Below are 25,576 nucleotides of genomic sequence, written 5' to 3'. Positions count from 1 at the left end.
GGTTGTTTCTTCTTTCCATCTCTACTACTAGTACTTGCATGGCGGGGGATTAATTTCCCAACAACGGGGGATTGAATTCCCTAACAATTATAATATATAGCCAAATGAGAAGTGCCCCCTGAGCGTTTCTTATGACGACTCCGACACCAGAATATAGATTTGAGGCATCCCATGCTCCATCCTAGCACAACTAGAAATCTCTTTTTTTTTTCTTTTTCTTTCCTTCTTTGTTTTTTTTTTTTGAATAAACTAGAAATCTCTTTAACATTGATGTGAATGTGTCATTACAGTCTTACTCAGATGGTCAATTTATTCTATACTTCATGCCCTTTATATGTTTCGTCCCCATCGCTTTACACACAGTCAATCACATAATCGAACAACCCTAGACTTATTGAAATATAAGGGTTTAGACCATTAATCTGGGATGTATCTTTTCCTTGAATTCAGGGAGAAACTTAATTTCAATTTCCTCATGTAATAAACACTGAAACCATTATTTTAGCAGACAAACAAAATAAAAATGCCTAAAATAAGGGCAATATTAAGGCGATAAGCAAGTACTCCACTATCTTGCATGCAAAGTTTATCCAAATTATCAATCAACTAGCACTGATTCTATAATTTCCCTTATAATCTGACTGAAGTTAACAAATCAAAGGAATAAAAATGCCTAAAATAAGGGCAATATTAAGGCGATAAGTAAGTACTCCACTATCTTGCATGCAAAATTTATCCAAATTATCAATCAACTAGCACTGATTCTATAATTTCCCTTATAATCTGACTGAAGTTAACAAATCAAAGGACGTAATTTGTGCTCTATTACTCCTAACTCATATTATCTACAAATCATTCTGATAAATAGATTAGAAAAGGGGGTCTTCACCCTCTACTATAAATTGTTGGTTAACAATAAAGCTAGTTGAAAAGTCAAAGAATTGAAAGATGAGAGCCATGGATTCTAGGGTTTTGGTGTTGATGAGCATGCTTGTTCTTGCTCTGGCTAAAGAATATCCATACGGGTTTGAATATCCAGTATTCGATGATGAGTTTCAGAATAATGTCAATAACCAGTTTCAGTTTAACTATGATATTCCCACAACCCCATTCCCAAAATCTCCCCCTCCTTCTCCACTTATCATTTCTCCCTCGGCCTCCTCTCCCTCTCCTATGACGTCTCCTCCGATTCCTAGCAGCTCCCCCTCACCCATCATTTCTCTCTCGGCTTCCTCTCCCTCTCCCTCTCCCTCTCCTATGACGTCTCCTTCGATTCCTAGCAGCTCCCCCTCACCCTCCGCCTCACAACAGAACTCCGGCCGACGACCAAAACTACAGAGTGGTATCATGCAATGTAGTAAAAAATGTGTTAATGCATGTTCACCCTCCAAAAGCATTCTTCCTCCTCTTGTTGCCCCTCCTATATTGTACCCTTCTTGCCTCACCGGCTGTGTTTCTCATTGCACTCGGGCCACTCAGCTTCCGGAGACACCCCTTGTCCCCACTACTAAGGTCGTTGATGGTTGCACTCGTTACTGTGCCACCTCCATTGTTGCCAAATTCATTGCCTCTAAGCCTGGTATGGGATATCCACCGCATTTCGATGCTCTTAATTCCTTCCTTATAATTCTTTACTATGTCATTTCATTTTTTTTTTATGTATTTGAATAAAGATTAATTAACAATATTGCAATGTCTTTTTGTATGTAGATGAACGACCACGTCGCGTTAATGTTCAAGACGACGTGCCTAAGTGCTTTGAGATCTGCTTTTACAAGAAGATGTATAATTAATTAATTAACATTTGTACCCGGTATCAGTGTTGTCGTTTATGATCAGTATATTATATGATTTTATTTGTTTTCCTGGACAAATAAAGCTTTAAATTTTTGTTCATTTCCTTTTCATCTTCATTTTCTTGTATCAAAGTTCCAGAATTGGTTGGAAATTGTCCATGACCATATCTAGAAAAATGGTCAATCTTATTATATATGCAACAACCATGAAGTCTTTATTTTTCAATCAAAAGATCCTGATTTGAGTTTGACTCGAGAATCACTTGTTTATTCAATATCGCGTTCAAATTTTAATCACCCTAATCTCTCCAATTAGATAAAGGACCTTTTTGTATTAAGGCCTCATTACGGTCACGATGAGTCATGTCCAACAAATCATTTAGTATTCTTCCTTTAAATAACAAATTTAATTTAATTTAAACTTCCTAATATTGAAGTCCATTCATAAATGCATTCTTATTTTCACAAATCCGCTTTAATTATTCACCACCAAATTAAGCAAAAGCGTGTTTTTTTTTTCAAAGGAAAGAATTACCAGAGGAAAGAAAAACCTTATTATGGAAAGGGCAAGTTCGTCAATCCATCGCTCAAACGTCACACACAAACAAACCCAGATTCAATTTAGCTCCCCGGGAACCACGCTCAAAACCGCGCCTTCTTGTAAAAACAGAGGAGTGTACGTAAAAGACCTTCTTCTTCTTCATTAGTCCATCCCTCACTGACTCACAAAAACACCAAATTCCGAAACACTCATGACTTCACTGACCGGTTTTCCGCTACTGCTGCAACAATTCAAGGCTCTGTTCAACAAGAACCTCCTCCTCGCATGGCGCAACAAGACCGCCACCTTTCTCCAGCTCCTCTCTCCCTTATTCTTCATCTTCCTCATCTTCTGCTTCCAGAAGGCCTACGACGCTCAGACTCAGTCTTCCACTGCGTACCGGAGCGTCACCGATCCTCAGCCGCTGGTTTCGCTTCCGATCCCGCCCTGCGAGGAAAAGTTCTCTATCAAAACGCCGTGCTATGATTTCGTGTGGAGCGGAGATCAGAGCCCTAGGATTCAGAGCGTTGTCGATGCCATCATGGCTAATAATCCCGGAAGGCCAATCCCGGCGACAAAGGTATCACAGAACTTTATTTGCGAAAAAGACTGGAATTTTTTTACTAGCTAGCTACATAATTAAGCAGTGACACAGGGTAGTCAATTTGGTCTTTGTGTGAGATATAGACAGATGCATGTAATATTTTTTCAATTTCAGGCTTAAATATTGCTCTTGTTCAGAAATTTGGAGTGTACTGATTGTTTCAGGCTTTCCTTCTGAGATCCCTGAAACTCAAAATGTGGTGTGACATATGAGGAAGTCGGAATGTCAAGAATCATTATGTGATAACATTAATTGTGGCTTTGGTTTGTATAGGTTAAATCGTTTAGAACCCCGGCTGAAGTAGATGAATGGCTGTATAAGAATCCTTTGTATTGCGCAGGAGCTTTGCATTTTGTGGAAAGAAATGCCACTGTGATTAGCTATGGCCTGCAGACTAATTCTACTTCTGTTGAAAAACAAGGGAAAACTGAGGATCCCACATTCAAATTTCAAATTCCACTTCAGATTGCTGCGGAGCGTGAGATTGCTAGGTCTCTAATTGGAGGTATTATGTTTTGTTTCTCACAGTTCTGTGTTCTTTAAAGAAAGTCATACTTGCATGTTACCAGTTGAATTTTATCACTCATATGACGCTTTGTTCAGATTCAAAATTTAGCTGGGTTGTTGCATTCAAGGAATTTGCACACCCTGCAATGGAGAGGCCTTCTGCAATGGATAACATAGGACCAAGGTTTTTTTTCGCAGCTGCCATGTTTGGTTTTGTCTTTCAAATGACTTCTTTGATCACAGAGAAAGAACTTAAGCTGCGACAGGTAATCACTTTACGTTGATGAATGATTTTTTTCACCCACGGTTAAGTGAATTTAAGTGCTCTATTTGTTTTGCATTGCAGGCAATGACAATGATGGGCCTTTATGATAGTGCATACTGGTTCTCATGGCTTGCATGGGAGGGAATTATTACACTACTCTCAGCTCTTTTCACAGTACTCTTTGGAATGATTATTAGATCATGTAGTTTCTTAGTTTCAAATTGCCCCTTAAACTTATAATTTCACGTGACACCCTATTTCAAGAACTTAATTATTAGATCATGTAGTTTCTTAGTTATGTTAGCACATCTTTTTTTTGGTCTGAAATTCATCTCTATTGATAGCCAAGAGGCAAAAAGCATACAACCAAACACACAGAACAACAAAAGGTTCAAAAAAAAAAAAAAAGTTCCAATGTCTATGACCAAAGAAGCCAAGACACAATAGGTATAAATAGTAGTACTAAGGAGGACCAGGAAGACCATCACTAGTGAGAACCAATTGCATGGAGGTTGGAGGACCATTAGTCCAATACAAAGTGCACAACCTCACTTTGGCTAGCTTGGCCGCTGCATCAGCTGCACGGTTAGCTTCTCTTGAGATCCAAGACCAAGAAACGTGATGGAACTCATTTTTCAATCGGTGAAACTCTCAAAGCAATGGATGGATTCTCCAATTGCCTCGCTCAATCTTCGATCATATTAAGAGCATTAATTACCTCTTGGCTGTCACATTCCACATGAAAGTTCAAAAGATGAAGCCTTGATGCCTCGGTAAGTCCTTGTACAACAGCAACAGCTTCAGCTTCAATGGAGGAGTTATAATATATGGCCAAATAAACTGCAACCCAACATAAGTGCCCCCTGAGCGTTTCTTATGACGACTCCGACACCAGAATATAGATTTGAGGCATCCCATGCTCCATCCTAGCACAACTAGAAATCTCTTTTTTTTTTCTTTTTCTTTCCTTCTTTGTTTTTTTTTTTTTGAATAAACTAGAAATCTCTTTAACATTGATGTGAATGTGTCATTACAGTCTTACTCAGATGGTCAATTTATTCTATACTTCATGCCCTTTATATGTTTCGTCCCCATCGCTTTACACACAGTCAATCACATAATCGAACAACCCTAGACTTATTGAAATATAAGGGTTTAGACCATTAATCTGGGATGTATCTTTTCCTTGAATTCAGGGAGAAACTTAATTTCAATTTCCTCATGTAATAAACACTGAAACCATTATTTTAGCAGACAAACAAAATAAAAATGCCTAAAATAAGGGCAATATTAAGGCGATAAGCAAGTACTCCACTATCTTGCATGCAAAGTTTATCCAAATTATCAATCAACTAGCACTGATTCTATAATTTCCCTTATAATCTGACTGAAGTTAACAAATCAAAGGAATAAAAATGCCTAAAATAAGGGCAATATTAAGGCGATAAGTAAGTACTCCACTATCTTGCATGCAAAATTTATCCAAATTATCAATCAACTAGCACTGATTCTATAATTTCCCTTATAATCTGACTGAAGTTAACAAATCAAAGGACGTAATTTGTGCTCTATTACTCCTAACTCATATTATCTACAAATCATTCTGATAAATAGATTAGAAAAGGGGGTCTTCACCCTCTACTATAAATTGTTGGTTAACAATAAAGCTAGTTGAAAAGTCAAAGAATTGAAAGATGAGAGCCATGGATTCTAGGGTTTTGGTGTTGATGAGCATGCTTGTTCTTGCTCTGGCTAAAGAATATCCATACGGGTTTGAATATCCAGTATTCGATGATGAGTTTCAGAATAATGTCAATAACCAGTTTCAGTTTAACTATGATATTCCCACAACCCCATTCCCAAAATCTCCCCCTCCTTCTCCACTTATCATTTCTCCCTCGGCCTCCTCTCCCTCTCCTATGACGTCTCCTCCGATTCCTAGCAGCTCCCCCTCACCCATCATTTCTCTCTCGGCTTCCTCTCCCTCTCCCTCTCCCTCTCCTATGACGTCTCCTTCGATTCCTAGCAGCTCCCCCTCACCCTCCGCCTCACAACAGAACTCCGGCCGACGACCAAAACTACAGAGTGGTATCATGCAATGTAGTAAAAAATGTGTTAATGCATGTTCACCCTCCAAAAGCATTCTTCCTCCTCTTGTTGCCCCTCCTATATTGTACCCTTCTTGCCTCACCGGCTGTGTTTCTCATTGCACTCGGGCCACTCAGCTTCCGGAGACACCCCTTGTCCCCACTACTAAGGTCGTTGATGGTTGCACTCGTTACTGTGCCACCTCCATTGTTGCCAAATTCATTGCCTCTAAGCCTGGTATGGGATATCCACCGCATTTCGATGCTCTTAATTCCTTCCTTATAATTCTTTACTATGTCATTTCATTTTTTTTTTATGTATTTGAATAAAGATTAATTAACAATATTGCAATGTCTTTTTGTATGTAGATGAACGACCACGTCGCGTTAATGTTCAAGACGACGTGCCTAAGTGCTTTGAGATCTGCTTTTACAAGAAGATGTATAATTAATTAATTAACATTTGTACCCGGTATCAGTGTTGTCGTTTATGATCAGTATATTATATGATTTTATTTGTTTTCCTGGACAAATAAAGCTTTAAATTTTTGTTCATTTCCTTTTCATCTTCATTTTCTTGTATCAAAGTTCCAGAATTGGTTGGAAATTGTCCATGACCATATCTAGAAAAATGGTCAATCTTATTATATATGCAACAACCATGAAGTCTTTATTTTTCAATCAAAAGATCCTGATTTGAGTTTGACTCGAGAATCACTTGTTTATTCAATATCGCGTTCAAATTTTAATCACCCTAATCTCTCCAATTAGATAAAGGACCTTTTTGTATTAAGGCCTCATTACGGTCACGATGAGTCATGTCCAACAAATCATTTAGTATTCTTCCTTTAAATAACAAATTTAATTTAATTTAAACTTCCTAATATTGAAGTCCATTCATAAATGCATTCTTATTTTCACAAATCCGCTTTAATTATTCACCACCAAATTAAGCAAAAGCGTGTTTTTTTTTTCAAAGGAAAGAATTACCAGAGGAAAGAAAAACCTTATTATGGAAAGGGCAAGTTCGTCAATCCATCGCTCAAACGTCACACACAAACAAACCCAGATTCAATTTAGCTCCCCGGGAACCACGCTCAAAACCGCGCCTTCTTGTAAAAACAGAGGAGTGTACGTAAAAGACCTTCTTCTTCTTCATTAGTCCATCCCTCACTGACTCACAAAAACACCAAATTCCGAAACACTCATGACTTCACTGACCGGTTTTCCGCTACTGCTGCAACAATTCAAGGCTCTGTTCAACAAGAACCTCCTCCTCGCATGGCGCAACAAGACCGCCACCTTTCTCCAGCTCCTCTCTCCCTTATTCTTCATCTTCCTCATCTTCTGCTTCCAGAAGGCCTACGACGCTCAGACTCAGTCTTCCACTGCGTACCGGAGCGTCACCGATCCTCAGCCGCTGGTTTCGCTTCCGATCCCGCCCTGCGAGGAAAAGTTCTCTATCAAAACGCCGTGCTATGATTTCGTGTGGAGCGGAGATCAGAGCCCTAGGATTCAGAGCGTTGTCGATGCCATCATGGCTAATAATCCCGGAAGGCCAATCCCGGCGACAAAGGTATCACAGAACTTTATTTGCGAAAAAGACTGGAATTTTTTTACTAGCTAGCTACATAATTAAGCAGTGACACAGGGTAGTCAATTTGGTCTTTGTGTGAGATATAGACAGATGCATGTAATATTTTTTCAATTTCAGGCTTAAATATTGCTCTTGTTCAGAAATTTGGAGTGTACTGATTGTTTCAGGCTTTCCTTCTGAGATCCCTGAAACTCAAAATGTGGTGTGACATATGAGGAAGTCGGAATGTCAAGAATCATTATGTGATAACATTAATTGTGGCTTTGGTTTGTATAGGTTAAATCGTTTAGAACCCCGGCTGAAGTAGATGAATGGCTGTATAAGAATCCTTTGTATTGCGCAGGAGCTTTGCATTTTGTGGAAAGAAATGCCACTGTGATTAGCTATGGCCTGCAGACTAATTCTACTTCTGTTGAAAAACAAGGGAAAACTGAGGATCCCACATTCAAATTTCAAATTCCACTTCAGATTGCTGCGGAGCGTGAGATTGCTAGGTCTCTAATTGGAGGTATTATGTTTTGTTTCTCACAGTTCTGTGTTCTTTAAAGAAAGTCATACTTGCATGTTACCAGTTGAATTTTATCACTCATATGACGCTTTGTTCAGATTCAAAATTTAGCTGGGTTGTTGCATTCAAGGAATTTGCACACCCTGCAATGGAGAGGCCTTCTGCAATGGATAACATAGGACCAAGGTTTTTTTTCGCAGCTGCCATGTTTGGTTTTGTCTTTCAAATGACTTCTTTGATCACAGAGAAAGAACTTAAGCTGCGACAGGTAATCACTTTAAGTTGATGAATGATTTTTTTCACCCACGGTTAAGTGAATTTAAGTGCTCTATTCGTTTTGCATTGCAGGCAATGACAATGATGGGCCTTTACGATAGTGCATACTGGTTCTCATGGCTTGCATGGGAGGGAATTATTACACTACTCTCAGCTCTTTTCACAGTACTCTTTGGAATGATGTTTCGGTTTAATTTTTTCTTAAACAACAGCTTTGCAGTCTTATTCCTTGTTTTCTATCTTTTCCAACTCAATATGGTAAGGCTATTAGTTGTTACTTTCCTTTCACATATGCTTAGTTTGTTTGGCTGATTTTGTCCTTTGGATAGCCTTGTCTTTACATAATAAGTTTCTGACATATATTCACCATTTCCATCAATTGATGACAGATTGGTTTTGCCTTTATGTTATCGGCCTTCATAAAAAAGTCATCTTCAACCACAACTGTCGGTTTCTCCACTTTTATCATTGGCTTTTTAATCCAGGCAAGATGTCTAAAGTTCAAGATTTTCTTAAAGTCTTTGTTATGAGTTTAGTTCTATAACGTACAGGATCCATTTTCCATTGCAGCTGGCTACATCAAACAACTATCCAAGCATTTCTAGGACTAAGAGAAACTTGTGGTCTCTATTTCCACCTAAACTTCTTTCCCAGGCTCTATATATACTCAGTGAGGCGACATCCACTCCTAAAAAGACTGGCATTAGCTGGAGTAGAAGGGCAAACTGCGGACCAGGGGATGAAAATTGTGTTATAACAATTGTATGTAAACACATTAGTTTTCATAACCAAACCATTACGTATACATTTCTTTGATTTCTAATATGTTCATTTAAACTTTGATAGAATGACATTTATATATGGCTGGTGGCTACATTCTTCCTCTGGTTCGTATTGGCTATATACTTCGATAATATCATCCCAAATGTATCTGGTGTGAGAAAATCAGTTTTTTACTTTCTGAAGCCAGGATACTGGACAGGGAAAAGTGGAAACAAAGTGGAAGGTAAAAATACTGAAATTCAGTTTGTGATCAACTTTCCCTTGTGGGTGGTACTTGTGACACGATGCTTTGTTCCTCTCTTTGGTTAGAGCGTGGCATTTGTAGTTGCATAGGTTCACTTCCACCACTGGAGCATATTACTCCACAAGATGAAGATGTCCTTGAAGAGGAGAACATTGTTAAAGAGCAAACTAAGGAAGGCACGGTTGGTCCAAACCTTGCAGTTCAGATACGTGGCCTTGTAAAAACATATCCTGGCAAAAGACATGGTTGCTGCTGTAGCAAGAGGACGTCACCATACCATGCTCTCAAGGTAAATAACATTTTTGACTCAAATCTTTAAGAGAATGTTGATCTTTTTATGAACCTATTGTTCATGTTGAGGAAATCTTGTGATATAGTCTAATTACATTTTTTATTCAATGCATCTTCCTTTAGCTTTTTGTACTTGGACTATGATATCCTCTAGCAGAATGTTATGATTGATGCGACAGTCTCTATCACATATATATCTATGAGCGAATTTTGTTGCATACTTAAGTTTCATGCATTCTACCCTGTTTTTTCATTTTCAGTATATGATGCAGATGCACTGCATATGTTTCACTAACTATTTTTTTGTATATGAATGATGAATGATGTGATTGTCATCCATCACATAGCTGCTTAGGCAAATACCTGCTTTAAGTCAAAATTAATGCTGATGCAATTTATATGTTTCAGTAACTATATTTAGCTTTGAACAATGTTCAGGGGTTATGGGTCAACTTTGCAAAGGATCAGTTATTTTGTCTACTTGGACCCAATGGAGCTGGGAAAACCACAGCAATAAATTGTTTAACCGGCATCACACCAGTGACTGGAGGAGATGGTAATAGTATCATTTTTTTTTTCAAATTCATTAATTGGAAATTTCTGGAATGATGTTAGTATTGAAATGATAAAATAGTAATCTGCCTTGTTAACAGTGTTGATCTATGGAAATTCTGCCCGAAGCTCTGTCGGCATGGCAAACATTCGAAAAATGATAGGAGTTTGTCCACAGGTATCCTTCTCTCTCTCTCTCTCAAAACAAATACATATTCTATATGCTTTTTTATAAACCTATAGTTCATAGTTTTTACTGTGTTGCAAACTCGGTAAAAAAATTAGAGTACATTAACTTTGCCCGCTTTTTGTCTCTATTCATAGTTTGATATTCTTTGGGATGCATTGTCTGGGCAAGAGCATCTTCACATATTCGCTAGTATCAAAGGCCTTCCTCCAGCATCAATAAAATTGGTATGTGCTACTCTTTTTCCCTTGAAAATGTATTAATGTTGGTCGTTATAATCACTTATTTTCGTTCAATGCTCATCTGCATGCTTTGAGAAAGAATGACTGCTGGTCCTGTATAAGTTGAGTAATGCTTCTCAAATGTAGGATACTATGAAGTCACTGGAAGAGGTGAAACTGACTGATGCAGCCAAAATGAGAGCTGGTAGTTACAGTGGAGGAATGAAGCGTCGCTTGAGTGTTGCAATAGCCCTTATTGGTGATCCGAAGTTAGTTATCCTAGATGAACCGGTAAGGACATTGCAACTTTTCCCTTTAGTTGTTCTTCTACTTGCTTTGTTTACGCAACTAGGTTTATGATCTGCAGACAACTGGTATGGATCCAATATCTAGAAGACATGTATGGGACATCATAGAGGATGCAAAGAAAGGTCGTGCAATCGTCCTGACCACTCACTCAATGGAAGAAGCTGACATATTAGGTGACCGGATAGGAATTATGGCAAAGGGTAGGCTCCGCTGCATTGGAACTTCAATCAGGCTGAAGTCACGATTTGGGACTGGTTTCATTGCTAATGTGAGATTCAAAGAAAGCACCAATGGGGATGAAGTTGCAACATCAAATCACGAAGCTGTGAAGCAGTTATTTAAATATGTATGTTCACTTTGAGTGATTTGAACTTATTCTCAGGCACTTGTAACATAATTTTTTTCTAACATGGGAGAAGCTTCTTTCAGCGTTTGGATGTTTCACCAAAAGAAGAGACTACAGCCTATCTGACTTTTGTGATTCCTCATAATCGAGAGGGAATTTTGGCGGTACAGAACTATCAGAAGTTCTTAATAAGTGAAGTCTCTGATGAAGTTGTGATTTTCTACTGTTACTTCTGCTGGACTGATATATATTGCCTAATGCAGAAATTTTTCGCGGAACTTCAAGATCAAGAAGATGAATTTGGCATAGCAGACATTCAACTTGGACTTGCAACTCTTGAAGAAGTTTTCCTAAATATCGCAAGGCGGGCAGAGCTAGAAAGTGCCACAGCTGAGGGGAGGTTGGTTACTCTCACTTTAACATCTGGGGTATTGGTTCAGGTAAACCCACTTCTTTCATTCTACTGATATCCTTACTCTCTGTAACTTCATTTTGGTTACTTTTGGTAATGTATTACAATGATTATGCAGATTCCTACGGGAGCTAGGTTTGTTGGGATTCCGGGAACAGTCTCTTCTGAGAATCCAAACGGGCTTATGGTAGAAGTTTTTTGGGAGCAAGATGAATCTGGTGCACTTTGCATATCTGACCACTCACATGAAACCCCAATACCTCCTAATATTGCAGTTGAACCAATGCCACCTTCAATTTCGCCCCAAAATTTGTTTGGCCGTTCCAAACCAGTAAACGGCATTGTGCTCGACTCCGACCAAATCACTAGTTCTTTCGGTCTAAATGGTCATAGGGGTAGTTGGTAAAGGACCTGATGCAGTATGCTTATTGAGTTGATAGTTATACTAATTCTTATTATCTATTTCCTTGTAATTTCACTAATTTGCAGCTAGTCGAGATTATATTTCGAATTGAGACCAAAATTGGGTTATAGTTGAGATTCTTACTTATATCATCTCACAAAGGTTGCAATTTACAAAGCCATCTATAGCCATGTGTGGTGATTATATCCAAATTTCATCAAAGCTAAAAGGGATCTAAATAGCTAAGATCACGTAATGGGCGGTGCAAGGCCCAGCCATCTAATAGTTAGGACTGCATTTTGGAAGAAGCTAGGCCCAAAGTCTGATTAGGGCATTAGGCCATGCAATGCCAGCCCAGTCATTCTTCATATAGTTGAAAAAAGACCGTTCAACCACTTGTATTAAAGAAATGACACAGATTAAAATCATGGATGTTGCGATTGACAAGGATTTTTCATTATGATAACAATTGTTTACAGGCCCCAATTCACAAAGTAAAGGTTTTGCTTAGGTATCGATTCAGACAACTGTTTAAATAATCTCAGCAGTCTCAATCTAAAGCAAAAGGCAACTGCCTCTATGAAAAATATCTCAAACCACCCCAAATTTCAATTCATCAAGACATCGACTACTTTAAAGATCTGATATCATGAATCTGCCATTGAAGATCTCAAATGGCCAATAGGTCATACGCATGAACCCGATCTCTACCGGAAGAGATACGTACTAAGAGATACAAGACTGAACTAGATCTGCAAACCAAAAAAAGCATAAGCATCATATATATACATGAAAACACAAGTTAACTGAAATATAAACCAATGATCTATAGGAACACATGGTTCATGATCGGAGCTAAAAGCTTCTCAGAGCTTGATGTATCTGATGAAACTTACTACAAGCTAGACAGAGAAACAGATCTAGCTAGTTAAGAGACAGATAAGCTATGGTGTAGAGCTCCCTTCAATCCAAAACATGATGCAACTCAGGTAATGCAGCTCCTGAGATATGGAAGCCACAAGCCTATCATCTTTACCAAAATAGAGATAGAAGTGTGGGATTCATAGCTCAGCAGCTCAATCAACCCAGCAACATCTTCTATTGGACTTCAAGGAGCTCCACTTCATAACCCTAGCTAAAACCCTAACACCAGTACGTTAGATCGAAGATGATCAAGAAAGAAAAAGTAAAACAGATCAAAACCTTGTAAGAAACCCTACAAAACCTGGGTTTACCACCAAACCCTAAACAAAGAACCCGAGCTCGGGAGCTGCTATATAGACTAGGGAAGCGCCAAACTAAACCTACCATTCAACCATATATAAAAGATCAATATATAAATGGATTCTTATCTAAATCTTCAAAAGCCAAAAGCGAAGAGCAATTTTGGCTTTTGGTTCTAACGCTAAGCTGAGAATGATGGACAGACAATGGTGGAGGGGCAAGTTTTATAGTGGTTTTGGATAACAAACAAGTAGTAATGGTGGGGATGTGGATGGGTCGGCAAAGAAAGTCTTGGGAACCGCCCTCTCTTCTCTATAATTAAGATTCCCTGCACATAATCACGTGCCTTGTTTATTTCCCTCACGATACACGATGATAATGAAGACCACCAATTTATCGTCTTTTTTGAAAAGCCTGGCCCTGCGGAGCTGCTACTATTCCCACCACCGAGAACGGCCGTAGATTTCGAATTCAACAGCAACTGAAATACCGGACTTGAGAACGTTAAAGTATAAGTTGTTAATAATGTCTTTGGTGTAACGAGTTAATTTAACGATTTTTTATTTTCAATTTTAATACTGTGCAACACTGTAAAACAATTAATATAGATAATATAGAATTAAAATACTATACATTGATATGAAGAAATAGACAATTCTTAGGTTTACCCCTAGGGTGAACTAGCATATTCACCCTCATTGTCGATTAACATACTTTTACTTAATAAATTTATAATCCAACCATTCATGTTGTATAACGTAATACAAAGATTAGCTCTGTAAAAAATCAATCAAATTGAAGACCTTTTAGTTATTCATTTCTATGAAATACATGGACAGTTCATTATAATAGTAGTAAGTATTGTTAGAACCATCCATTTGTTTGGTTCAATTAGATAATTAAACGATTTCCAATTCGATTGATTTTTTACAGAGATGATCTTTAAATGCTAATTTAAGATATGGACCGTTGGATTATAAATTTATTAAGTAAAAATATGTTAATCAAAAATGGGGGTGAATATGCTAGTTCACCCTAGGGGTGACCTAAGAATTGTTCTGAAGAAATTGAGAAAAAGCTAGCTCACCCTTTTTTATTAGCCTGGCTTTAGCTGCTACTATTCCTATCACCGAAAACAGTTCTAGATAGATTTTGAATTTGACAGTAATCGAACTACTAGACTCGAGAACCATTATGGCACGTTTACTAACTTGGAATCGGAATAAATCATGAATCGGAGACAGCTGGAATGGGAGAAGAGAGGAATCGGTATGGGAATAATTTAATTCCATTACGCTGTTTACTTACCATGTGGAATCAGAATAAGAATGAAACTGATTACGATTGATGTTGTTTACTTACATTTAGGAATGAGAATTAAACTACTTTGATTACTAAAATACCCCTAGAAAATGAAAAGGGAAAAAGATAGCTATATGATTTCAAACACACCCCATAAATCGACAACCTGGAAGTCCGATACAATGAGACGGTGGACAACTCGTCGGCACCGCCGCAATGTATCTAGCGCATCCTATCAGAACAAGCCACCGGCTTCTCCTATCCTCGTTGGCTCCTCCTCCCTTTCTCAAAGGTTGGTCCTTTTTGTTTGGGTCCCCAAAAAATTCAAGTCTTTTATGTTGATGTGATTCTGTTTGCTTTGTTTAGGCTTCAGAAGGAGTTGATTTGATTATCTCATGGTATGTTAAGCTTTCTGTCAATCTATTGTTCTTTCATTTTGATATTTTCATGGTGATTTTGATGTTTTCTGATGTCGACAACAGTATATATATATATATATATGTATATAATTTTTTTTTTCTAGGGTTGGGTAATTTGGTGTTATTGAAATTATGTTAGGGTATTTTTGGAATAAAAACTTGATTCCGGGTGGGTTGATTCCTAAACCCATCTCCCCCCTAGGTTATCGAATTCCTGAGTATTCAGGAATTGATTCCTGATAAGGATGTGGGACCCACATCCATTCTGATTCCCTTACATGTAAGTAAACGACGGAATTCTCTTATTCCGGAATCATTCCATCCATTCTCATTCCAATTCTAAGTTAGTAAACATGCCATTAAAGTATTGTTAATAATGTATTTGGTATAATAAGCTAATTTAACGATAATTAATACTGTGCAACACAATAAAACAAATCTAGCTATAATATAGAATTAAAACACTATACATTGATATGAAGAAATTGAGAAAAAGCTAGCTCACCTTTTTTGAAAAGCCTGGTTTTGCAGAGCTACTAGTATTCTCATCAGCGAAAGCAGCCCTTAGATAGATTTTGAATTCGACAATAATCGAACTACCAGACTCAAGAACCGTTAAAGTATTGTTAATAATGTATTTGGTCTAATAAGCTAATTTAACGATTAACTCTACAATGCTATAAAACAGTCAATATAGATATATAATTAAAACACTGTACGTTAATATTTAACTTGAGAAAAAGCTAGCTCACCCTACGACCTTGCACAAAGCATGGACTAAAGATCCGTTGTCCAGTGCATTTGATTATGATTGCCCTTTGTACTTAATTCTAGTTGCCAAGCTTGTAAATTATTCCCATAATTTTTTTTTTGAGTCGAAAATCTAATAATTTATTCACAAATTTAGTAGTTATGTTTAATTTTCACTTGTAAAATTTTATTTATGAGATTGTTTTGTATTAATAATCTGTGATGATAATTGAACTCGAATTTTACACATATTTAGGCAAACGAGTTTGAAACTCAAAGAACAAGCTAATGCGATTGTTGTTCTCGCACTTGCCCACTAAAGTTTAGACCTAGTTTGAACTTGAAAAGGAAAAACATGCATGCAAATAACGGGTCACCCCATTTTTCGACCCGTTTAAATTCTGACGGGTCAATGTCCTCTCTTATACGAGATATCGTGAGAAGTCGAGATCAGTGCTGAGAACATGGCGGGAAATTAAACCAAACTAAAGAGGAAAAAAGAAAGAAAAAAGAAGTTCGGTGGAAAGGTACGACACGTGGCGCACGATGACAAAAAGTCTGAGTTAAATGAATGGTAGTTGTTGAATTAAGATTTCCGTTTTGATTAGACAAAAGCGACATCGATGTGACAGCACAGCTCAGACTGGTGGGACCGGTTTCTCAGAGCGCAGTTTAGTTTGGCCATGTGTTATTCTTTCGGTGTGCGCAGCTCTTGCGCTAACGTGCGCACCGGGTGCATATTAATTTTGAAATCAGAGTTCTGCATCGTCCACTATGATGCAGCCACGTAGCCCTAGTGATGGTAATGGGACCTCGAAATCTAGGGGTAAGATCTCCGTCTGTTTGCTTTTGTTGCTTTCCACGTGGCCTCTTTGGCCTTTATTTTTTATTTTTTCTTTGAGGCTTGAAAATGTATTTTGGGCCAGTCTACACTTGACAATCCAGAGTCCAGTGTTATTGGTGGAATGGGCTAAGGCCCACACTTCCCCTTCATGGTTTTCCAATACCATACCATCAATAAATTTTCACGTGTTAGGAGCTGTAGTCTGTTGATTGTTTAGAACTACTGACATTTAGCTAGTGAGCTGTAGTTTGATGATTGTCTAGGACAACCGACATTTAGTTGGTGAGATGTAATCTGCTAATTGTTTAGAACAACCTATATTTGGCTGAGCTGTAGTCTGTTAATTGTTTCGAACAACTATCATTTAGAGGTCATAAGTTCAAATCTCATTAACATTACAGAACGAGTGAGATGAGAAAAAAATTATCATTATTTTCGGAAAAAAAAAATTTGTTCAAGCAAAAGCAGCTTTAATCACTACACCAAGTACAACATCCAAAAAAATCCCTCAGCACTGATACTGCTCTTATAAAAATAGAAGAGAAAACAAAAGAAATCATGGGCCGGAGAAGTGTTAACACGTATGGGCTCTAAAATGATGCAACCCAAGTCTTTACGGGCAATGGATGAACATCGAACCGGGCCTGGTTAGGAGTACCACAATGGCCCGGGTTTGATAATCCACTAGAGGCCGTATACCACTTTTCTTCTCCAAGCCGAAAGCATGACACCACATACAAATTCCGCACCACCGTCTGTAAGCTCACAGTAGATTCCAGAACACCAGTGTTCACTCCATTCGCTCCGCTTTATTCTCTTCCTCATCAAAACCCTAGCTCCTCCGATACACAATCTCCCTGAAACGCTTAGCCATGGGTAAGCCAAGCCACACCTTCCTTCTTCGCATTTTTTTTTTTTTTTCAATTTTAATTTCATTTTTCTCTATCGATGTAATTGTTATCGTTCTTGTATGTGTGAAACTCCGGTAGATCTATCAGGTTGGAGACGATCATCCATTGATTGTATTAGTTCCGATTGAATTGCCATGGCTTAATTCGTCTGGGCATTATCCAATTTTTTTGTTTATTTTCAAGTTATGAATTTCATCTATTTTATCTGTTTCTTGATCATTTTACTAGGATTGCCTTAGTTTCACTAGGTCAATTATGATATTAGGAGCATAGAATAAATCTTAGTAGAATTAGTATTCACTGCTTGGATTTTTTGTTTTTTTTGTTTTTGGTTGCGGAATAATTGAGCAAAAGAGTTTAGGATGAATATGAAGTTTACTGCACATTATCCGTACTTTGGCTCTTTAGTTATGTAATGATTTCGCTCTTTAGTTGGTGTTTTTACTTTGGCAAACTTCGCATGGTGGTCTTTTATGTTTTCTTGTTGGAACGTTAAGACAATTGAACTCCTCTGATATTTAAAACTAGCGAAAATGGGGTTTATGGAGGTTGCGGTGCATTTGAGAATTGATTTTAATTACTTATATGAACTGATATTAAGACTGTTGAACGCTTCTGATATTTAAGACTGGCGAAAATGGGGTTTATGGTTTGAGGTTGTGGTGAATTTGGGAATTGATTTTAATTGCTTCTATGAACTTCTGTAAATGGTAGATATTGAAGAGGAAATCCGGTCGCTGCAGCTGGATTCAGCAGGTAATCATGAGAGGGTTGAATTTGTTTATCAATGTTCAGTATATGATAATGATGCCTGGTTTCTGGCTAATTTTTAATGTATGAGACAATGCGTTGTTTTAATCAAACAGAAGATAATGGGGATGTAAATCTGGAAGCTGGAAATCTGGATGTCGAGAATTCTGATGATAAGATGGAGGAAGTTGATGATAAGATGGAGGAAGGTGATGATAATATGGAGGAAGGTTGGTAGTATCCTTGGATTTGGGTTTACTTTACTGTTGTTAAGGAGATGTCTGTGTTTGATAAGATGGAGGAAGGTTGGTAGTATCCTTGGTAGTATCAACCTGGTATCCCCACAATTGCTCTTTACCTGCTATTGTTTCTTTTCCTATTTTTGAGATAGCCCAACTCCCTCTTACTTGCTCACGGACACTTGCACAGCCTTCTTATGTGTCCTTGCCCCTAGGGTACATATATGAAAACTTAATTCATTCTTTATTATTGGGCTGATATCAGGTTCCAGGGATGCCATTGAGCCAGTGCAAAAAGGTACTTTGGAAGCATGATTTATATTTTTGTTATTACTATTTCTTTCTCTGGATGTATTTGTGCTTTGTTTATAATAATTCTTAGTCCATGATCCCAGAAGTTATCTTCTCTATTTGGCTTGAATTTGCAGTGAAGGAGAAGATAGACGAACATGACGAGGTGGAAGTGAATAAGAAGAGGCACTTGAATGTTGTTTTTATTGGCCATGTGGGTGAGTTATTGACTTTTCATGGGGTTGCTTAATTTTTTTTATTATAGTTGCTTAACTTAGAACTATTTCCGTCTCACTAACCATTAAATACCCTCTTTGGAGGTGTAAGGTGCTGTTTCATGTGGTTATCTTGAAGCTTCTCTCTCTCTCTCTCTCTCTCTCTCTCCCTCTCTCTCTCCCCCTCTCCTCTTTCTCTCCTTCACTATAACTTCTCATTTCCTCTTTGATTTGGGTGGGTAAGAGACTCCACACCATCTTACAACTCACATCCCCGATTCGGCCTTATCTTTATACATAACCAGAAAGGGTATGCAGCAAAACTTCTCTTTCATCACCTCAACAAGTCTTTGTTGCTGCCAGCTGCATCTGCCAACATTCAGTCTCCCAAGCTGTTGTAGCCTGAAGGCTGCAAGACCCCATTTTGCAGTTTCTAGAAGATTCTTTTAGGGGTTTCTCTTTCCTCAATGCAGCATATTAAAGCAAATTTCAAAATGGCTTGGATATCCAGCTTTCTTACTCCATCGGTGTTCATTTTTCTTCTAATTTGGCTGCAGTACTTCTTGCTTTTACAATGACCTTGTCTCCTTTGGTGTTGTTACATAGTAACTTGTATGTGATTGTTCTGCAACTATTTTTTAATCGGTCTGTACATGTATATTAATAAAGTCTTTTTCTTGGTTGCAGATGCTGGAAAGTCAACAACAGGAGGTCAAATCCTTTTCCTTAGTGGTCAGGTTGATGATCGTACAATTCAAAAATATGAAAAAGAAGCGAAAGACAAAAGTAGGGAGAGCTGGTGAGTATGTTCTAACGGTATTTTTAGTGTTTCAATTTCTTGCATGAATGTGGATAGTATACTATAAATGGTGGACATAGCCTAGAAGGTGTATGTCGAAGTGCAGTTAGGAAGAATTATTAAAGAGTCTACATGATGTGCCTTTTTTTTTTAATGTTTATTGTAAGAGTCTTTGTTTCAGCTTTCACAAACTCTATGCTTGGAGGTTTTGATAGGTTTTCAGAAAATTTTTAGACTGATACTACATCCTTTCATCCATTTGTTTTTATACTGTTGTTAGTTTGAAAGTGCATTAGCATATATCTGGTGTATGCACCTGATCCATTACTGGGATGGTTTGCTGATCATTTTTCATCGACAATGATTTTATAATATGTGCAAGGTATATGGCATTTATCATGGATACCAATGAAGAAGAGAGGGCTAAGGTATTAATTGAGTCATTGATTATAGAGATTGCCTTCTTAAATCCTGTTATGCAACCTACTGATGCTTGAAACAGCTAGTTTTCACTTTAACTAACTTGTTGGAAATCTGATTGCAGGGTAAAACTATTGAAGTTGGACGAGCACATTTTGAAACTGAGACAACTCGATTTACGATCTTGGATGCACCAGTGAGTGAATTTAATTTTCAGAATAAAGCTTTGGTTTTGTCATTACTTCTGTCACACAATGGAACCAAACTACATCAAAATAGAATAATTTCTTGGTTGCACACTAACCGGATTTAGAAAACAGAAAACTAAGGATGATTAAACATGGTTGACTGAGAGTGATTTTGTTTGGTGGCCAGAAACCAGATTGGTTTGCCAATTTTTTGTCTAATGTGTAGCTCTCATTTGGGCCGATGATTTTTTTGCTTCCAGTATCAAAGATTTATGATGTAAAGATAAAGGACATTAGGCCACACAGGTGGTTAGGTCCATTTTTCTGTGCACACACACACAATGCTTCTCTGCTATGGACCTCCGCATATATTAAAATATGCGGATTTTCTTGATAGAATCACTTTTCGATCGCATATCCACATCTCGACCGTTCAGTTTTTAGGTCCTAATGTATAGATCCATTCTGTAAATTTTCAGCCAAATTGATAATCGTTAAAGGCAATTATAAACATGAACGGTTCAAGTTGGACAGATTCAGTTCGTTCATTGATTTAATCTAGTTCGATACCTCAATTTGACTGAAAATTTGCAGAAGTGATCTACATATTAGGACCTAAAAACTGAACGGTCGAGATGTGGATATGCGATCGAAAAGTGAGTCTATCAAGGAAATCCGCATATTTTAATATATGCGGAGAGGTCCAAGCACTGTATATACACACACATTATATATATATATATATATATATATATACACAGTCCGTCTCAGGTGTGGACGTCCGTACCGAGCGGACGGTACGGATTTCCTGTTTTCGACCACTTTCCGGCCACATTTTTACATCTTAACCGTTCAGTTTTTAGGTCCTAGTGTATAGATCACCTCTGCAAAATTTCAGCCAATTTGGTGATCGTTAAGGCATCCAAAACTACAATTTACCATTATAAATACGAACGGTTCCGGTTCGACAGATTCGGTCCGTTCGTGTAAAATGCAGTTTTGGATGCCTTAACGATCACCAAATTGGCTGAAATTTTGTAGAGGTGATCTATACACTAGGGCCTAAAAACTGAACGGTTAAGATGTAAAAATATAGCCGGAAAGTGGTCGAAAACAGGAAATCCGTACCGAAAATTCGGTGCGGACGTCCGCACCTGAGAATAATTCTATATATATATATATTTTTTTTTTAATTTCTATGAATATGATATTTTCATTATGGGTTGGTTTCCGCTTTTAAGATTTTCATGTTTTATCATATTTGTTAATATCATAAATATGGGTTGGTTTATTTGATGGGAGAGAATTCTGATTGCCCACGTCCTGGATCAGGGTCACAAAAGTTATGTACCAAATATGATCAGTGGTGCATCTCAGGCTGATATAGGAGTACTGGTGAGTTTAGTTTGTGATGCTCAATTAGTGCAGAGGTAAATTTTGGGTATTTAACTGTACTTTCTCTCCCTGTTTAGGTAATATCTGCCCGGAAAGGAGAATTTGAAACAGGGTATGAAAGAGGTGGACAGACCCGTGAACATGTTCAGCTTGCAAAAACTTTGGGAGTGTCTAAACTGCTTGTTGTTGTGAATAAAATGGATGATCTTACTGTGAACTGGTCAAAAGAAAGGTGCTCTACCCTCCGTAAAAGAGAGTACATTTCATGATTAATTTTTTATTTTTGTGTGCCTTGTTCCTATGTCGTTTTTTTATTATTTATACTGTTAATTTCACCAGGTATGATGAAATTGAGTCGAAGATGGTACCATTCCTTAAGACATCAGGCTACAACGTGAAGAAAGGTAAATTTGTATGAGGATTATCTCATAACCAACTTTTTAGATATCGGATTTCGGAACTTTTTTTTTTTCTGCATAGATTAAGTTTCAGTTTGAGTGCTTGTTCTATCTTCGCAGATAATAATGGTAGTTTTGGAAGACTATACTTTCTAGCAATGGCATGTTGACTTAAGATGTCATTAATTTGTTGTATTGTACAGATGTGCAGTTCATACCAATATCTGGTCTTCTTGGTACAAACATGAAAACTAGGTTGAGTAAAGAAACTTGTTCATGGTGGGATGGCCCCTGCCTTTTTGAAGCCCTTGATTCTATTGAAGTTCCTCTACGAGACCCTAAAGGTCCATTCAGGTACAATGTGGTCTTTATATTATCTTCTCTCTCTCTCTCTCTCTCTCTCAGTAGTAGTATTCTTAAATTCACCTTAATGGACCAAATTTGTGATTATATTCTCCAGTTCGGTCTCACTTTTCTTTGACATAGGAAAAGACAACTAAGAAAAGTTTCCTATGAGAAGTATCTGGTTTACTCTGTTACCCAAGTAGTAAAATAAATTCTTGGCCAAAACACCTTTGGTTTCTACCTGCAGCTTGATAGAGGCATTATGCCAGTAGTTTTTAGTGGGAGTCATGATGTCCTGTCTTTATTAGTTGCCTTACTGTATCAGTATAATTTCCATGGCAAATGAGATTAGCTGCACAGTGAATTTCCATTGCAAAAACATTGCTTTTTTTTTTTGGTCCTCTGAAGTTTGTTGATAAGTTTTAAATGCCAATTTTAGGTTGCCCATCATAGATAAATTCAAGGATATGGGAACTACTGTTATGGGGAAAGTGGAATCTGGTTCAGTGCGTGAAGGGGATTCACTGATTATCATGCCAAATAAGGTGCTGGTTTATTGCACCTTTACTCTTCTTGTCCATTTAACGTAATTTACTTGTATTAATTTATACTAATAATGACAGTCTGATACATTGGTATGCAGGCTCAAGTGAAAGTTATTGCTATATTCATTGATGAAGATAGGGTCAAATATGCTGGACCTGGTGAAAATCTTCGAGTTAGGTTATCAGGTATCGACGACGAGGACATACTGTCAGGTTTTGTCTTGTCAAGTGTGGGTAAGTACAATATACTACGGTGATTGTTTCTTTGTTTCAATCAAGATATCATCTCTATGATGAGAAAGAGAAGTGAGGGGGGATTGGATCAAATAAAAAGAAAAAATGAGAAACTGCTTAAAAGTGTTATTTGTTTCTTTGGTCTGTAATTATTCAGTTAATCTTTTGATTCTAATTTATGCAGCGAATCCAATACCTGCTGTTACCGAGTTTTATGCGCAGTTGCAGATCCTTGAGTTGCTGGAAAATGTATGCATGCTAACTCTCTCTTTCTTGCCTCCTTAATTTCCTCCTCAACTAGACTACATTTCCTTGGTTTTTTTTTTTTTTTTCCTGAGATTGGTTGGTGGACACTTATACATATGCTCCTTTTAGGCAATCTTTACACCTGGATACAAAGCTATCCTGCATATTCACTCTGTTGTTGAGGAATGTGAGATCGTTGATCTGCTAGAGGAAATTGATATGAAGACTAAGAAACCTAAGAAGAAGAAGCCTCTTTTTGTGAAGAATGGTGCTGTTATTAAATGCCGGATTCAGGTTTGTATCATAACTGTTGCTAATGTATATCAAAGTGAAGGTACATCATAATATGCTGTCCTGTTGGAGCACCTCTCACTCACTCACTCTCTCTCTCTCTCTCTCTCTCATTCATTTGATGTTACTCATGATACACGTGTTTTTTTCCCTCCCAAGTGGAAAAAAAAAAATGGAAATGATGGGTTGGTTCATGATTAATTGAATAATTTTGTGCAAGTAGTCATGTAGTCTGTTATATATGTTTTAATCTGATATCCATGCGAATATTTGGTCCTGCAGGTGACCAACTTGATATGCATGGAGAAGTTCTCCGATTTTCCCCAACTTGGAAGGTTTACTCTTCGTACTGAAGGTAACTGAGTTGCCCTTGCCCTGTGAATCCGTCCAGGATGATTTCGGTATATTATGGTTTTGTGCTAAAAAAAATTTTCATTATGCAGGTAAAACTATTGCTGTGGGAAAAGTAATCGATGCTCCATCCAAGAAAAGTAAACGATCTTCGACAAACTAAGCTCTTAAACAATTTTTGTCTGAAGGCAAGTCTTTTGGAATGTTCGTCATTTCATACCAGTTACTTGTTCTACCCATGTGCATGATTTTGTTCTTGCATTGAACTTCCTAGATAGCTTAAAGTCCATAGATTTTAATCTTGTCTCAATTTCCAAAGCATTCTTCAAGGTGTGAGTTTTTATGTTGCTAAAAATGATATATTATCATGTTTCGACCAAGAATAATTTTTGACCACTTTTTGTGCTTAATTCACACACTCGAGTACCATAGAATAGAATATGTTTGAAGAGTATCGACACCACATCTCCTTGCTTTCTTAATTCTGAGACTGCTTGTTACTGAAATAACACGTGGCTTCAAAGTGTTCTAAGAGGTTTTGCCTACGTTTTGGGTGCCTACATTAGGAAACGATGTTCCATTGCTGTGTTGAGTTTTCTGATGGGAAAATGCCTGGGTCCAAATTGATTAAGTGTGGGCCTGAGTCTGACATAAGCCTCCAGTTAGAATTTAGAATAATATGCGAGTTTGGATTATTTTTTTGTAGATCTATAAGAAGATGAAATTGAAATGTATTTGTTGTCCATGTCCTTTTCTGACATCAAGGTTTTTACCTGTTATTTGTTCCCGCAGGCAGAGCTGGGTGAGTAGGAGAGTGGCAGCACGATGTGTTCCAAATCAGTACCTACTGCTCAAGATGTATTGATTCTAATAGTACGTTACATAGTTTTTAGATTTGATCAGTCATATACTGTTGCTGGTGCCCATGTATTCTGGACGGTGCTTTTGCTGGGTAGGGCAGCATTTTTCCATTTATGGGTGTAAATTAGTCATGATTTGATTCACCCAGTGCTGCCTTTTTACTTGATTAAACTTCAGATTGACAGTTGTTAATCAGTCTATTCGATCCATGTTTGTTATAATTTGGTTTATTTTTGTACCATACCTCCCTACGATGAGTGGAAGCGTGTTAGTTTGGCAATGTTTTGCTTAGACTTTTGAGTAGCTGCAATCTTGGTGAATCTTTTTGTTTTTTTTTTTTATACATTGCAATCTGGATGGAAAATGCCTGTTGCGAAAATGTCTATTTTCCGAAAGTGTGAAAAGCTCAGCTTATATTTATGTCTTCTGTTGTTCCCCAATAAAAATTGAAATTAAAACACAGCAATACTCTCACAGCCGGAGCCAAGGTTAGCGTAATGTTTTGAAAAAGAAAGTTGTTATTGTCAAGTGAGAAAGTCTTCACGGTAAATGACATGAAACCGTCCGCTCGGTGTCTGGAACAGAGAGGTATCTAATGAAATAATCAAATGGAGAAGAAAGACTTGTAG

At 37.6% G+C, this 25,576-nt stretch overlaps 3 protein-coding genes and 1 long non-coding RNA gene across 6 annotated transcripts; 3 read left to right on the top strand and 1 right to left on the bottom strand.

Annotated features, from left to right (window-relative positions):
- The first annotated feature begins 2,490 nt into the window (after positions 1-2,490).
- On the top strand, positions 2,491-3,925 carry LOC133706733 (ABC transporter A family member 11-like). Its single transcript, XM_062132277.1, has 4 exons — positions 2,491-2,917; positions 3,215-3,432; positions 3,545-3,714; positions 3,795-3,925. Exons 1-3 carry the CDS (start codon positions 2,549-2,551, stop codon positions 3,555-3,557), a joined length of 600 nt encoding a protein of 199 aa, XP_061988261.1. The 5' UTR covers positions 2,491-2,548; the 3' UTR covers positions 3,558-3,714; positions 3,795-3,925.
- Positions 3,926-6,949: 3,024 nt separating this feature from the next.
- Positions 6,950-13,156, top strand: LOC133706734 (ABC transporter A family member 2-like). The gene is made up of 16 exons (XM_062132278.1): positions 6,950-7,376; positions 7,674-7,905; positions 8,004-8,173; positions 8,254-8,439; positions 8,571-8,666; positions 8,752-8,943; positions 9,028-9,187; positions 9,274-9,497; positions 9,938-10,055; positions 10,153-10,229; positions 10,376-10,465; positions 10,607-10,750; positions 10,827-11,114; positions 11,198-11,278; positions 11,378-11,554; positions 11,645-13,156. Exons 1-16 carry the CDS (start codon positions 7,008-7,010, stop codon positions 11,930-11,932), a joined length of 2,892 nt encoding a protein of 963 aa, XP_061988262.1. The 5' UTR covers positions 6,950-7,007; the 3' UTR covers positions 11,933-13,156.
- LOC133706735 (uncharacterized) lies at positions 12,364-13,271 on the bottom strand. The gene is made up of 2 exons (XR_009844700.1): positions 13,133-13,271; positions 12,364-12,681 (listed from the first exon to the last, which is right to left on the bottom strand). It is a non-coding gene; the product is annotated as an uncharacterized LOC133706735 (long non-coding RNA).
- Positions 13,272-17,177: 3,906 nt separating this feature from the next.
- On the top strand, positions 17,178-25,238 carry LOC133743611 (uncharacterized). Of its 3 annotated transcripts, XM_062171594.1 has the most exons (19): positions 17,179-17,344; positions 18,094-18,135; positions 18,246-18,359; positions 18,634-18,666; positions 18,797-18,877; positions 19,562-19,673; positions 20,056-20,101; positions 20,218-20,289; positions 21,614-21,676; positions 21,754-21,908; positions 22,016-22,080; positions 22,278-22,428; positions 22,859-22,964; positions 23,063-23,198; positions 23,383-23,447; positions 23,574-23,738; positions 24,018-24,090; positions 24,179-24,278; positions 24,883-25,238. In XM_062171594.1, exons 1-18 carry the CDS (start codon positions 17,341-17,343, stop codon positions 24,247-24,249), a joined length of 1,554 nt encoding a protein of 517 aa, XP_062027578.1. In that variant the 5' UTR covers positions 17,179-17,340; the 3' UTR covers positions 24,250-24,278; positions 24,883-25,238. The 3 variants fall into 3 exon arrangements, with proteins under 3 accessions (XP_062027579.1, XP_062027580.1, XP_062027578.1); XM_062171595.1 differs by lacking the exon at positions 18,094-18,135 and having other exon boundaries at positions 17,178-17,344; XM_062171596.1 differs by lacking the exons at positions 18,094-18,135; positions 18,246-18,359 and having other exon boundaries at positions 17,178-17,344.
- The last annotated feature ends 338 nt before the right edge of the window (positions 25,239-25,576 follow it).

The sequence above is a fragment of the Rosa rugosa genome, chromosome 4, assembly GCF_958449725.1.
Source record: "Rosa rugosa chromosome 4, drRosRugo1.1, whole genome shotgun sequence".
In the NCBI taxonomy this organism is placed as follows: domain Eukaryota; kingdom Viridiplantae; phylum Streptophyta; class Magnoliopsida; order Rosales; family Rosaceae; genus Rosa; species Rosa rugosa.
This window is presented reverse-complemented; position numbering and strand designations above follow the sequence as displayed.